Consider the following 15,481-nt stretch of genomic DNA (forward strand, 5'->3'; position numbering starts at 1 on the left):
ACTTCTGCAGCAAACACGCTGTGTTCCTACTGGAATCATTTCAATCATTGTGCCTGTTCCAGCTCTTTGAAAGATTAGTTCCAATTGGTCCCACTCCCTGATCCTTCCCCATAGTCCTAAGTTTTTATCCAATTCCTTTTGAAGGTTACTATTGAATCTGCTTTTACCGCTGTTTCAGACAGCGCATATGAACATACGAATTAGGAGCAGGAGTAGACCACTCGGCCCCTTGAGCCTGCTCCACCATTCAGTAAGTTCATGGCTGACCTGATTTCTCCACATTACCACCTACCCCCCGATAACCTTTCATCCCCTTGCTTATCAAGAATCTATCTACCTCTGTCTTAAACATATTTAAAGACTCTGCTTCCACTGCCTTTTGAGGAAGAGAGTTCCAAAGAATCATGACCCTCTGAGAAAAAAATTCTCCTCATCTCTGTCTTAAATGGACAACCTCTTATTTTTAAACAGTGACCCCTGGTTCTAGATTCTCCCACAAGGGGAAACATCCTTTCCACATCCACCCTGTCAAGACCCCTCAGGATCTTATATGTTTCAATCAAATCGCCTCTTACTCTTCTAAATTCCAGCGGATACAAGCCTAGCCTGTCCAATCTTTCCTCATAAGACAACCCGCCCATTCCAAATATCACTCTAGTAAACCTTCTCTGAACTGCTTCCAACGCATTTTACAACCTTCCTTAAATAAGGAGACTAATACTGTACACAGTACTCCAGATGTGGTCTCACCAATGCCCTGTATAACTGAAGCATAACCTCCCTACTTTTGTATTCAATTCCCCTCGCAATAAACGATAAAATTCTATTAGCTTTCCTAATTACGTGCTGAACCTGCATACTAACCTTTTGCAATTCATGCACTAGGACACCCAAATCCCTCTGCATCTTAGAGCTCTGCAGTCTCTCACCATTTAGATAATATGCTTCTTTTTTATTTTTCCTGCCAAAATGGACAACTGCACATTTTCCCACATTATACTCCATCTGCCAGGTTTCTGCACACTCACTTCACCTACCTATGTCCCTTTGTAGCCTCCTTATGTCCTCTTCACAAGTTACTTTCCTACCTATCTTTGTGTCATTAGCAAATTTAGCAACCATACCTTTGGTCCCTTCATCTAAGTCATTTATATAAATTATAAAAAGCTGAGGCCCCAGCACAGATCCCTGTGACACACCACTCGTTACATCTTGCCAACCAGAAAATTACCCATTCATGCCTACTCTCTGTTTCCTGTTAGCTAGCCAATCTTCTATCCATGCCGATATGTTACTCCCCTACACCATGAGCTTCTATTTTTTGCAATAATCTTTGATGCAGCACCTTATCAAATGCCTTCTGGAAATCCAAGTACAATACATCCACCAGTTCCCCTTCATCCACAGCACATGTAACTCCCTCAAAGAACTCCAATAAATTGGTTAAACATGATTTCCCTTTCACAAAACCATGTTGACTCTGTCTGATTACTGTCAATTTTTCTAAGTGCCCTGCTATAACGTCTTTAATAATAGCTTCTAACATTTTCCCTAAGACAGGTGTTAAGCTAACTGGCCTGTAGTTTCCTGCTTTCTGTCTCCCTCCCTTTTTGAGTAAAGAAATTACATTTGCTATTTTTCAGTCTAGCAGAACCTTCCCCAAATCTAGGGAATTTTGGAAAATGAAAACTAATGCATCAACTATCTCACTAGCCACTTCTTTTAACATCCTAGGATTAAGTCCATCAGGACCCGGGGACTTGTCAGTCCGCAGCTCCGACTATTTGTTCAGTACCACTTCCCTGGTGATTATAATTTTCTTGAGTTCCTCCCTCCCTTCCATTTCCTGACTTACTGCTAATTCTGGGATGTTACTTATATCCTCTATAGGGAAGACCGATGCAAAATACCTGTTCAATTCATCTACCTTCTCCTTATTATCCATTATTAATTCCCAGACTCACTTGCTATATGACCAACCTTCACTTTGTTAACTCTTTTCTTTTATAAATATCTATAGAAACTCTTACTATCTGTCTTTATATTTCTAGCTAGCTTTCTCTCGTACTCTACTTTTACCTTCCTTATCAATCTTTTAGTCAATCTTTGCTGTTTTTTATATTCTGTACAATCTTCTGACCTGCCTCCCATCTTTGCGCAATTATATGCTTTGTCTTTAAGTTTGATACTATCTTTAACTGTTTTAGTTAACTACGGATGGCAGGTTCCCCCCCGTGGAATTTTTCTTTCTGGTTGAAATGTATCTATTCTGAAATATCCCCTTAAATGTCTTCCACTGCATCTCTATTAACCTATCCCTTAACCTAATTTGCCAGTTTACTTTAGCTAGCTCTGCTTTCATGCCCTCATAATTGCCCTTATTTAAAGGTTAAAATACTAGTCTTGGACCCACTCTGCTCAAGATCATAACTAGCAGTGTAAACATGTTTTTCCTCATCTCACCTCTGGTTCTTTTGCCAATTACCTTAAATCTGTGTCCTCTGGTTACTGATCCTCCTGCCACTGGAAACCGTTTCTTCTTATTTACTCTTTTCAAAACCCTTCTTGATTTTGAGTGCCTCTACTGATCTTCCCCTTAACCCTCTAAGCTCCAATGGAGAACAATCCCAGCTTCTCCCGTGTCCTCGCATAACTGAAGTTTGTCGTCCCGGATACCATTCTGGTAAGTCATCTATGCATTCTCTTATTGGAAAAATGGCGTGTAATCTAACTTATGAGCAATGCCATGGGAGATCCAATAGCAGGGGAGGAATGGAGGAATGACATAAGGTAATGCAGTCCTGATGCATTGTGCATATTAAGGCCCTGACTCGTCCTGATAAGCAATCTGATTCTGTAATTTATCAGGAATTGCCTGCAGCTGGAAACAAAGGAGAATGGCAAAACACAAGAGACTGACATTTTAAATTAGAAATTAAATCTTCACACCTGGCCTGCCATTAACAATAGTCGAGACTCTTGACAGCTTTACGTCTGATGGCTTTATTGAGCAGGAAATCATTTATCATATTTTCTCCTTCCGTGCCTCTCCTCTGCTGAAGGTGCTGACTCATGTCAGGGTATTGTTTTCAGGGGTTATGTACTCTCCTCCAGTCCCTTGCTCAAGTGGTCATTCAGCAGCTCAGTGGGTAGCAGGCTTGCCTCAGGAGGTCCGAGTCCGTCGAGAGCTTTGAGCACAAAATCTAGACTGACACTCTTAGCGCCAGCATTGAGGGAGTGCAGCACTGTCGCAGGTGCAGTCTTCTTGATGGGATGCTAAACAGAGGTCCCATCTGCCCTCTCAGGTGGACATAAAAGATCCCATGGCACTGTTTTGAAGAGCAGGGGAGTTATCCTCAGGGTCTTGGGGCCAATATTTATCCTTCAACCAGTATCACTGAAACAGATGATCTGGTCTTCATCACATTGCTCTTTGTGGAGCTTGCTGAGCACAAAATGGGCTGCTGTGTTTCCTATATAACCAGAGTGACTGCAGTTCAAAAAGTACTTCATTGGTTGGGACGTACTTGCAGATGGCCTGAGGGTGTGAAAGACCCTGTCGAAATGCCTTTTCTTTCTGTAAGCCTGTATCACAAGGCAAGCCCAATCCAATCCTCTCATCTTCCATCGGGAAAGGAATCTTGCTATTTATTTCCATTTCCCCCACCACCCCAGGGTTGCCCTACTGCCAGCTGAGCACTGCTAACTCAGCAGGAGCTGAGAGAGAGAGAGGGAACTGCTGACAATGCCAGAAGTGTGGACACTGGGACAACCTATGTGCCCTCTACAAGGGCATTGAGTAAAGAGTTGCCCCAGATCTCTCTCTACCACAGAAGCCAGTGAAAGGGTTCGGGTGTGGAATCTAGTTGCAAAACATGCAGGTGCAGGAAGGAGAATAATTTGAAATGGCTCCAACGCATCTTGCCCCCTTCATATCCCCAGCCCCCCCCCCCCACCTACAACCAGCTTCAAACGCAGGGCGGAGGATATTAACCACAACATAGCAACACCGAATCTGAGCCAAGAATGGTATTTATTTCCTTCTCTTGTCTTAAATTTAATCTAAGACGATTCCACCCATGATACTTGTTTATGTTCTGGAACCTCCTATGCCTCGGCACAAGAGAGAGAGAGGTGGTTGGGGTGAAGGCTGAGCCACTGACAAGTCTGTACGAGCAATCACAGCACTCCTGATCCAAACTATGCAGTTACCCCATCGCTGCAGGGGAAGCGTCGATTACCCTCGCCACTGTGTGTGAAACCACACGAGAGAAACTCTGGGAAAACATTGAAATCTTTTGTTGTGTAGTTTACTCTCGTCTCTTTCCACTTAACAAAAGTGCTATATAAATGCAAGTCTTTTTAATGAGGGGAGGGGAGTGCTGGCTAGGGGAAATAGTAGAACATGATGTTCATTATTGTAAAACAAAAAGGTCTTTTCCAAAAGGGCTGAAGTTCACTAGTGGACATGAGAATATGGGCATTAGGAATTTAACACAAATGCAAAAAAAAAAAATCACAGAAAGCGTGACTTTAAAACAGGGCTAGAATTATGTCTGCATATCCTGGTCCATTTAATTCAACAATAACTTGTTTTTCTAAATCACCTTTAATGTAATAAAAAAACCCAAGGCACAGTGGTTAGCACCGCAGCCTCACAGCTCCAGCGACCTGGGTTCAATTCTGGGTCCTGCCTGTGTGGAGTTTGCAAGTTCTCCCTGTGTCTGCGTGGGTTTCCTCCGGGTGCTCCGGTTTCCTCCCACATGCCAAAGACTTGCAGGTTGATAGGTAAATTGGCCATTAGCAATTGCCCCTAGTATAGGTAGGTGGTAGGGAAGTATAGGGATAGGTGGGGATGTGGTACGAATCTGGGATTAGTGTAGGATTAGTATAAATGGGTGGTTGATGGTCGGCACAGACTCGGTGGGCCGAAGGGCCTGTTTCAGTGCTGTATCACTAAACTAAACTAAACACGATCTGCATCACGAGAGAATTTAATTATCTCCCCTTGACATTCAACAGCATGGCCATCGCCTAATCCCTAGCATCAACATCCCGGGGGGGGGGGGGGGGTCGTTACCATTGACCAGAAACTGAACTGGACCAGCCATATAGATACTGTGGCCACAAGAGCAGGTCAGAGGCTGGGAATTTTGTGGCGACTAACTCAGCTCCTGTCTCCCCAAAGCCTGTCCACCATCTACAAGGCACAAGTTAGGAGTGTATTGGAATACTCTCCACTTGCCTGGATGGGCGCAGCATCCAGGATAAAGCAGCCTACTTGATCGGCACCCTCTCCCATCCACCACCACCTCAAACATTCACTCCCTCCACCGCTGGTGCACAGTGGCGGCAATGTGTACCATCTACAAGATGCAGTGGAACAACTTGCCAAGGCTCTTCCAAACCTCTACCATGTAGAAGGATAAGGGCGGCATATGTATAGGAACACCACCATCTGCAAGTTCCCCTCCAAGTCACACACCATCCTGACTTGGAACTATATCGCCGTTCCTTCACGGTCACTGGGTCAAAATCCTGGAACTCCCTAACAGCACTGTGGGCGTACCTACCCTACATGGACTGCAGCAGTTCAAGAAGGTGGCTCACCACCACCTTCTCAAGGGATTGATCCCTAATCTGTCTGGATTTAGCTGGACAGGAGGGGAGATGTTATACCGGGTTAAGGGATCCCTGGTCTAAGACCAGGAAAAATGAGCAAAGGCCCTTGTTCCTGATTTCTATCTCGTAACTCCCATTTTAAGAGGTAGGGTGTGTGTCTGCGCGCATTAGGGGGAGAGTGAGTGAGTGGCAGTGTGTGGGTCTGAAATTTGGCAGTGAAGCCCCTTGCTCAATTGGAGCACACTGGATTGACAGTGCCCTCAGTGTGATTCTATATTGTGGCACCATTGTGATTGTGGCAGCAGGAGAGGTTGAACCTGCTGCTCTTGGACCACCTTTGAAATAAAAAGTAGACCAATATGCCTGTCAGACCACCACAGCTGGAAAACCTTTGGCACAGCTCACACAAGCCAATGCCAGGGACCAAACCCACAGCCTCCTCAACCATCCTCAGCTCCTGCTCTGTCATTCACACCTAACGAAAGACAAACGCAAAAACAAACTGAAAGCCAATCTGTGCGGAGATGTGCTACCCAATCGATATGTTGCTGAGGTCTCCTCCGGTTTGTATAGCAGAGGGCGAGATAGTGTTGCAATAAACTATTGACAATGCAAGCTGCCAGTTACTGACTTTTGCCTGGGTGTCGAGCAATCCTTTATCTGCCTCTCATCTGTCCCAGCTTCCCATTTTCTCTTGAATTAATAATAGTCATATTACCGGTTTCCTGCAAATCCTGACAAATGGAAGCAGTGTGGGCACTGTAATATAACACTCACATCCTTGAAGTTAAAGTACAACAGCACTTTTCACTTTGCAACAGTTTTGTTTTAACCCATTACCATCCTGCTAAACAGCACTTCATTTTATGTTTCTAATTTCTGGGGGAATCAGGTCATAAAACAGTTACTGTTGAATCCTTTCACACCACCCTTTCAGGCAGCACATTCCAGATCTTCCCTTCAGTTCTTTTGCCAATCATTTTAAACCCCTATATCCTCATTAGCAACTCTCCTGCCGCTGGCAACAGTTTCTCCCTGTTTACTCTGTCAAAACTCACCCTTTTGAACACCTTTAGTCAATCTCTTCTTAACCTTCGCTGCTCTAAAAAGGAGGACAGCGCCAGCTTCTCTACACAACTCCCTCATTCCTGGTCGTATCCTGAACAATCTGTTCTGCAGCCTCTCCGAGGCTTTGATGTGCACCTGAAAGAATGGTGCCCAGAACTGGGCACAAGACTCCAGCTGACATATGAAGGACAATTACAGCAGAACTGGTTTTCTAGATTACATTTCTGGCACTCAGGCAAAAGTCTCAACACAATTTGTATGTTAATCGGCCCTTTTGTACTTGACTATCCAACGCTTTTTGGGGGAGGGGAGGTGGAAGATTTAAAAAGAAAATTTAAAACATTTAAGAAAACAATCCTATGCCTATCGGTCATATTCAGATCACTACTCATGAACACAAGCTTCCTTCAAAAAGGTTTCACAGTAATCATTTACTATTTTTTGCCTCTGATTGGTCTTCCCCTGCACTAAAGACTTGCATTTATATAGCGCCTTTCGCTATTCCAAAAGTACTTTATGACGGGTCGTCACTCTTGTAGGAAACGCGGCAGCCAATTTGTGCACGGCAAGATCCCACAAACAGCAATGTGGTAACGACCATATAATCTGTTTTTAGGTCATGTTGATTGAGAGATAAATATTGTCCGGCGACACCAGCGAGAATGCCCCTGCTCTTCAAAAATAGTGAGCGAGCAGACCAGGGCCATGGTTTAATACCTCATCTAAAAGACGGCACCTCCGACAGTGCAGCACCGGCAGCGTCAGCCGAGATTTGCTGCGTTTTTGAGAGTGCAACTCAACAAGGCCCTTCCGGTGAGTGCTAACCACTGAGGTCTGGGTGACGCCTTGACTATAGTTAGAAATAAGTCAAACATTGCGTGAATAAAGATTTTCCAACCATTAACACAGTGAAAAACAAAGCACCTTAAGTGTCGCATGATCTTCGGTTGTGCAAAATGATTGTTCTAAAAAGTATCATCCTGCTGCCCCCTGCTGTTAAAACTCTAAATTCATTGCTGCTGTTTCACCTTTAGCTGCCACCTTGTTGATAATCAGAGGGCTCCTGCATCTTGCGCTGGAGAGCATCTGACAATCAGCCCAGAGCAACTGTCCCCACTCGTGAAAGGATGGAGAACAAGGGGGCACAGATTTAAAGTATTTGGTAAGAGAAGCCAAATCGACATGCGGGAAAACTTTTTCATGCAGCGAGCGGTTAAGGTCTGAAAATGCGCTGCCCGAGAGTGTGGTGGAGGCAGGCTCAACTGCATTCAAAAAGGAAATTAGACTGTTCTACGAGAAGGATGATCCCACAGTCAAACAGCTCGCTGATGCCATACTATTATCAGAGAGGTATGGCCACTCAAGTTGGGAAGGCTGCTTGTGGGACCCTTCCTTCTACCCCAAATCAGGAAACCCGTTTTCTTACCTAGGGTAGTGGAAATCTGGGACACTTTCCCCCCCTCCCCAAGGTTACAGATGCTGGGGAACTATTGGAAATTTCCCACCCAATATGGATAGATTTTTGTCAGATAACAGTATCAAGTGATATGGAGCAAAAGGTAAATGGGGTTGAGGTACAGATCAGCATTGATCTAACTGAATGGCAGAACAGGCTCGAGGGGCTGAATGGCCTCCTCCTGTTCCTAAGCCCTCTGCAGCTCTGTTGTCCATGTCAAGTCAGCCAACATGGCAGCTGATTCATGCACAGCAAGATGCAACAAACATCAATTGGAGGAGTTACCGGTCAACGTGTTTTTGGTTGAGAGAAGGGGCTTTGGCTGCTTTTGAAAACACATTTGGATGAATGAAGCAACTTTCAAAAAGGCAAATCCCTCAACATTACAGGCCTGCTACCCGATCCGAACCCGACGGGAACCGACGACGTGTGTCGGGTTCGGGTTGGGTCGCTCTTCTGGGTCCGGCTTGGGTCGCTCTTCCGGGTCCGGCTTTCGGGCTCAGGTCAGGACACACACCGTAAGTATTGCAATTTGCTCTGCTGGTAAGCGTCAAAAGTTGTAAAGCCTACCTGAGCTGGGAGTCCGGGACGTCAAGCAGGGAAACTCTGAGCCTGCGGAGTGAGCGTCTCTATGACGTCATCGCGCTCACGCTGCAGCTTCGGAATCATAAGGTAGGTAAAGTGAACATTCCGGTGGTCGGGCTTGGGAAAAAAAATGGAGGGCCTCGGGCTGGGTCGAACTCAGGTTGGGGTTTTTTTTCTTGACCTCAGCAGGCCTTTACCTAACATCTGGCAACTGATCAGTTCGTGTAGCTCCAGGACTGCAGTTTCGAAACTGATGGAGTGGGCAGGTTGGAGTGGACACTGTTACTTTTTTGAAAAAAAACAATATCTAATGGTCACGTATTCAAATGTCACTTTATTTAACAGAATAGGATAAATCTTTCTACAAAATAAAATAAAAGTTGAGATATGCTGATACCCAGCAGACAGCAGTCAAGACCCAGAGACACACACAGACAGTCTCACTCACACCCACACGACCACAAGTAACACTGCTACCACTGACCCCCGACAAAACCAACCCCACCTCCCTGGAGCACAAGACCAGTCTGCCCAGTCATCGCAGGTGACTCGTGCCTCCCAGCCAGCTCAATAACCACCAGAAACTGTCGTCCCTTAAAAACGAGGAGGCCAGAACCTGAACAGGATGTGGGGTGGGAAAGGAGATAGAAAATCATCCCCTGCTGGAAAGCTCACCAGCGTCGATCCCAGGCATGGCCAAGATCAACTACGATGCCCTCCCCAGGTGACCAGCTTGCCGACACTCACCATTTAGGGCTCATATGTGGGTTATGCTTTGAAGAACAGCCTGTGCCCAGCAAGAATCTGAGCTTTAGGAGCAGACGGAAAAACATTGGGAAGTGTGGGAAATGATAAAATGAAACTAAACACACGCGCAATGCTTTTGGCTCTTGGACCTGTTCTGAGCTCTACTAGTGCCTTTGTTTTGCAATAATGATCATTTCGATTTCCTTCCCGCTGGTCGGCCCTCCCTATCACATCGTGACGGAGGGATAAAAATTGGCTGAGGACACCCCTGCTCTTGGGAATAGCGGGATCCTTAGCGTCCATTTGAGGGGACAGACAGGACTCGGTTTAACGTCTCATCTGAAAGACGGCACCTCCGGCGGTGCAGCACTCCCTCAGCACCGCACTGGGAGCATCGGACTGGCTTTTGTGCTCAATTCTCTGGGGTGGGACGTGAACCCACAACCTTCTGACTGAGGGGGAGGGTGCGGCCCACTGAGCCACGGCTGACGTCATCTTGCTGGCGTTGCGGCTTATGGAACCTGACCCGAGCGCAGGACACCTGGTTGAATCTGAGCGTGCACGGGTGACCGAATTAGGAAACGGGACCTGGAGGAGGTGGATCACCGAGCGTTCAAGGGGCAGCTCAGCGGTACGCACCACCTCATCATGCCAATCGCTACAGAACACGGGACCAATCTACATTGTCCCCACCTCCACAATTTAAAAAAAAAATGTATAAACCGACTTAGATGCTCACAAGAGTCACAGTGACAGCTCAAAAGGACATCACACACGGACTTTAAAAAAAGAAAACTGCTCCAAAATGCAGCTTACAATAGCAGAGAAAAAGACTAAACATTCTTTAAAATCTGAGGTTGGAGTCACTCCTTATGTACAATATATAATATATATATATATAAATATGTAAAATAAGACAATCAGAAAAACGTTGGCAGCATTCACACATGAGGGAGACCCCGCCACACCGTACCACAAATGGTCTTGAGTTTCTAAACCATCTTGGTCTCTAGCCTCTGTGTCCCACCCCTCAACACTATAATAAATACCTGGTACTGTGAGCCCCATCCTTCCCCCTCACCCCAGCATCCAATTCCAACCAGTTAGGTAACCAGATGCCTGCAGGGTTAGTGTCGTTCAGTGAGAACCTCTCTTCCAGGATACTTACTTTCAAAGAAAAAAATTGACCAAACTGGCAGAGCAGCGTGTCGAGCCGGAGGCTGGCTTGGAGGTTCAGTGGGGTACTTTCAGCCCTCTGCTGGTCACTGCTCCCACACACAGCCGGTAAAGAAAAATGATTCCATAATGTCCTGGCTTTGCTCCCCGGCCTGCACTGAGCTCCTGGATCTCAGCTGGAGCTCTGTAATTGGTCTCACTGCAGTTTGGGTGCATGGGTGGGGAAGTGTGGATTTAAAAAGATATAAACCAGTCTTTTCACCACTCACCCCTGCGACCGTGATCTGGGGTACCCTAGACCCACCCGGACATCAGGCGTTAAGCTGGGCTGTGATGCACCCCCGGTCAAAGAGCTGGCCAGTACTTGCTGTTAGACTCAGGTACGTTTGGTGGGGGAAGGAAGGGGGGGGGTTTGTGGGGCAGAGAAGGGGGAGAAAAAAAAGAGGGAATTTTTTAAAAGACCCTATAATAACACAAATTAAAACCTCCCAATAATTTACAAATCTCTTTTTGAAGATGAATATCACTTTACGCCTTGACCCTGAAGTAAGGTCATATGTCTGTGCTAGCCCCCCTCCCACAGAATCCACAGATGAGGGTGGGGTTAGTAGCTCGACTCTTACCAGCCACAGACAATTCTCCAGTGACCCTGACCCCAGTCTAATTCAGTTTTGTTTTCAAGGAAATTATGTACAAATCTCTCTCTCACATCCACTATAATTAGATTCTCACATTCACAACAGTAAATCCCAACTGCAGCAGTAAGAGCACTGGTCCAAATCTAGCCAGCTCCTCCACTGAAATTTTGATCGAGTCTCAATACTCCATCCTCGATTCTTGCCCAAAGCCTTCAAGACAATCAACAGAAGGTGCAATACGCCGTGCGTGTGTTAAGGGGGTGGAAGATCCTTCCTGGACTTTTCGGGCTGGGTTCATAGGACGCTGACCCTCTCGCTGAGTCTTTGCACGTCATCACATCCCCCGCTGCCGCCAGGAAACAGCTGATTGGTCAAGTGGGACTGGTACTGCAAGGTGTGGCCCTGGATGAACTGCTCCCAGCGCGAGTCATCACTCTCGTGAGTCAGGTACCTTTCTCTCATCTTACACTCCAGCTCTCGTAGGTCCAGCCACGTCTGGTGGTCCTATAGGGTTGGGAAAAAGAAGGATGGTTCAAAGACAGCTCACGTTCCTGTGCGAAATTCAAAGAGATGTCACTTCATAGAAAAGGAGAGGGGTGTGTAGCCCCAATGCTCTACCCAAAGGGTTCGTCCGAACGACTGTACCGCACCTGGCTTAAGTTGCTGGCTCTCGCTCAATCATCTGATCTCCGCAGTGTCGGGGACCCACAACTGATCTCAAATGACAAAAGGAGTTGGTCACGGCTCAGGTAGCGCTCTCACCTTTGAATCAGAAAGTCGCGAGTCCTAGTCCCACTTGAGACTTGAGCATGAAATCTAGACAGATGCTCCCAGTGCAGCACTGAGCGAGTGCTGCGCTGTCAGAGGTGCCACCTTCCAGAGGAGATTAAACCAAGGCCCTCTCAGGTGTGCATAGTGAACCCCATGGCACTATTTTGAAGAGCAGGGGAGTTCCCCCAGGTGTCCCAGCCAATATTTAACCATCAACTGACATCCAAAACCAAAAAAAAATGGTCACTACCTCATTGCTGTTTGTGGGAGCTTGCTGTGCACAAATTGGCTGCCAGATTTCTTACATTACAACAGTGACTACACTGCAGCCGTTGAAGCACTTCTGAAAAGCGCTTTGGGATATTGGAGGTTGTGAAAGGTGCTACATAAATGCAAGTCTTTGTTGGATGGGGATGGGCACAGACTGGCTGCCATCGGAATGGAAATGCCCTCCTTACTTTCCAGTGACACTTATTGGACAGCACAAGTTGGTGCGGATATTGGACGAAGACAGAAGACGTCATTCCAGACCCAATGCTCCTTTGCCCGTTGAATCAACCGATTCAGTACTCTCTCGCTAGGCTGACAGCTGAACGGGCAAAGTGTCTGCAGATCCGCAGCCAGCAAGTTTCCTTTGGGTTGGGGCGGGGGAAAGTGAGGTGCAGAGATAAGTCCGAGGAACGAAATCCTGAACTGAAGGACATTCCCCTTCTCGCCTCAACACACAGTAGCTTGCAAGGAGGATTGTACCTAGCCAGTGATAATACAGCATTCCAACCTCCAACTTGGGAGAGAGAGAGAGAGAGGGAATAGAGACTCTGGCACATTGGATTGCCTGTGCTCAACGTTCTAGATGGATCTATAACAGCATCAGTAAAACTGTCGCACTGCGATCTTGGGAGGTTTGCACTGATTTGCATTGCCTCATCGTGACTATAAAGAACAGAACAGTTGAGGTGAATAGCAGAGGCAATGAAGCTAAGCAAGCACACGAGGGACGAAGGAATAGAAGGAGATGCTGATCGGGTGAGATGAAGTAAGGTGGAAGGGGGCTCAGAGGATAAATGCAGGTTTCTGTGTCGTAAATGGTGTAAAAATCTCTGAGGCAGCCATTTTGCACCGAGCAAAATCCCGCAAGATAGCAACAAGAATTTCAGCCAAAATACCAGGAGACCCCTGCCTCTCTTCATAAAGTGAACTGGTATCTCCAATATCCATCTGAAGCAAACAGGGTTGGTGGGGGGGGGGGGGGGGGGCTCTCAATCTAAACGCCTCATTTGAATCTGACAGTGTGGCACTCCCTCAGCACTGCACTGGAGTACCAGCCTAAGTTTGTTTTCATATTCTTTCTTGGCAAGGCTAACATTTGTTGCCCATCCCTGACTGCCCTGCTAGGCCATTTCAGAGGGCATGCAAGAGTCAACCACATTGCTGTGGGTCTGGAGTCACATGTAGGCCAGACCAGGTAAGGATGGCAGATTTCCTTCCCAAAAGGACATCGGTGAACTGATAGTAATGGTGCCACGAAACTGAGTCTAGCTTTCAATTCCAGATTTTATTAATTAATTGAATTGAAATGCCACCAGCTGCCGTGGTGGGGGTTTGAACCCACATCCTGGTCCTCTGGATTACTAGTTCAGTGACATGGCCGACACACCACCGTCTCCCCTGGTGTCGTGGGCTCCATTTGAGAACGGGGCTTGAACCATCGGGCCCAAACTCTACCACCAGGCGATGCCCACCTCATCCAACCACACACAGAAATTACCTGCAGGAAGGGATGACTCAGGGACTTGTCCACACTGTATCGCTTCCTCATTTTCACTTGTAGCAAGTTGTTGATGAGATCAGTGCCTGAAAAAGAGAGATTTCAGATCAATACATCGCTCTTGGAGCTCATCAGACTGGGGGGTGGTGGGTGGGTGGTGGGGAAAGAGGAGAGTGGCAGGGAAAAAGACATGTGCCACAAACCATTGTAAACACCTACTGTCTCAAACACTCCCAGGACAGGTACAGCACGGGGGTTAGATACAGAGTAAAGCTCCCTCTACACTGCCCCCATCAAACACTCCCAGGACAGGTACAGTACGGGGGTTAGATACAGAGTAAAGCTCCCCCTACAAAAAAAAATGGGGATTGGCTGGGCAATTTGGAGCACTTCCTGCCAGCAATCAGGGGGAGCAGCTGCACCTGTGCTGCAACAACTGCAGAGTGGAGACTGGAGAAAGGTGAATACAGAGTGGAGAGAAACCATCAAGGAAGGCTGCAATTGTTTTGGAGAGGTGGGTGTCAGGGCACCTGAAAGACTCTTAAGTTTGAACTGTTTGGGGGAGGGAGAAGAGGCCTGAAGACTCAGGGGTGGGGCAGCCAAATCCAGTAGGGGCCCCTGTATTTGTATTGGTGCTTGCACACAGGGAGCTCCCTCCCCACCCCAACTGCCTGCTCGGGACAGCTGGAGTTGCCCGGGTGAAGACTGTCTTGTTAAAATCAGAAGAGGAGTGTACCGGGCGGCTCCAGCCGTCCCGGGCGAAGAAGCCTCCCCCAACTGGAAGACAACAAACAGTTTTGGACTAATTTTGATAAAGGTGCTCCAACTGGCAGTTGGATCAAACATCCCTTTCAGCCTTTCTCTCCCTTCCTCCACTCAGTCGCCTCAGTCACCTATCCTCCCCATTTCCTTTACCATCCTACCCCATCCTCCTCTACTCCCACTCCACTTTTTTTAAAGTTTGCTTTTTTTTAAAAAAATTGTGTAAATTTGTTTTGTTTCTTGGGGGTGGACGTGGCTCTTAGACCCCATGGCAAGCCCTCCTTCGCCGGTGGCGGGGCCTTCCCGTACATATGCTGCTGCGGCTGCTGCAGCTGCACCTGTTGCCCCGTCACCGTTTGCTTTATTAACATCGAAGCATGGGGTCAAGAGCTACATCCACCCAAACATGACTATAGAAGCATGTGTGAAAGCAATGGCCGAGGTTGTCGGCCCTTCGGTCATTGTTGCAGCCTCTAAAATGTACGGGAAGGCAGTGTTATTCCTGAAGACCGAGCGGGCAGTGTCCCTGGCTCTGAGCAAGGGGCTCACCGTGGGCGGGACCTTTCTGCCAGTGGACCCCCTGGAGGCCACTGCGCAAAGGCTCATTCGATCCAATGTCCCGCCCTTCATCCCTGGTGAGCTCCTCCTTCCCCACCTGAACCACCTGGGGGAGGTAAAGACGGGGCTCACCCCAGTCCCGCTCGGTCTTCGGGAGAACAGCCTCCGACACGTGTACTCCTTCCGCCGCCAGTTATTCATGCAGCTGGCGCGGGAGGAGGTGACAGAGGGCCACTTTAATGTAGAATTCCAGGGGACGGCCTACCGCGTCTTCTGGACCTTGGACGGGGTGCGGTGCCATGTCTGTAAGGGGGTGGGGCATGTTCGTAA

General features: G+C 47.4%; 1 protein-coding gene across 1 annotated transcript in view; it reads right to left on the minus strand.

Moving 5' to 3' along the window:
• Positions 1-9,045: 9,045 nt before the first annotated feature.
• prkd2 (protein kinase D2) overlaps positions 9,046-15,481 on the minus strand; it is an 81,754-nt gene continuing 75,318 nt past the window's right edge. Inside the window, exons 17-18 of the mRNA XM_068019002.1 lie at positions 13,832-13,917; positions 9,046-11,796 (exon numbers count right to left, since the gene is read on the minus strand). Of these exons, the coding sequence (XP_067875103.1) occupies positions 11,587-11,796; positions 13,832-13,917 (296 nt within the window). The 3' untranslated portion in view covers positions 9,046-11,586. The remainder of the gene's footprint in view (positions 11,797-13,831; positions 13,918-15,481) is intronic.

The sequence above is a fragment of the Heterodontus francisci genome, chromosome 40 (assembly GCF_036365525.1).
Source record: "Heterodontus francisci isolate sHetFra1 chromosome 40, sHetFra1.hap1, whole genome shotgun sequence".
NCBI classification, from domain to species: domain Eukaryota; kingdom Metazoa; phylum Chordata; class Chondrichthyes; order Heterodontiformes; family Heterodontidae; genus Heterodontus; species Heterodontus francisci.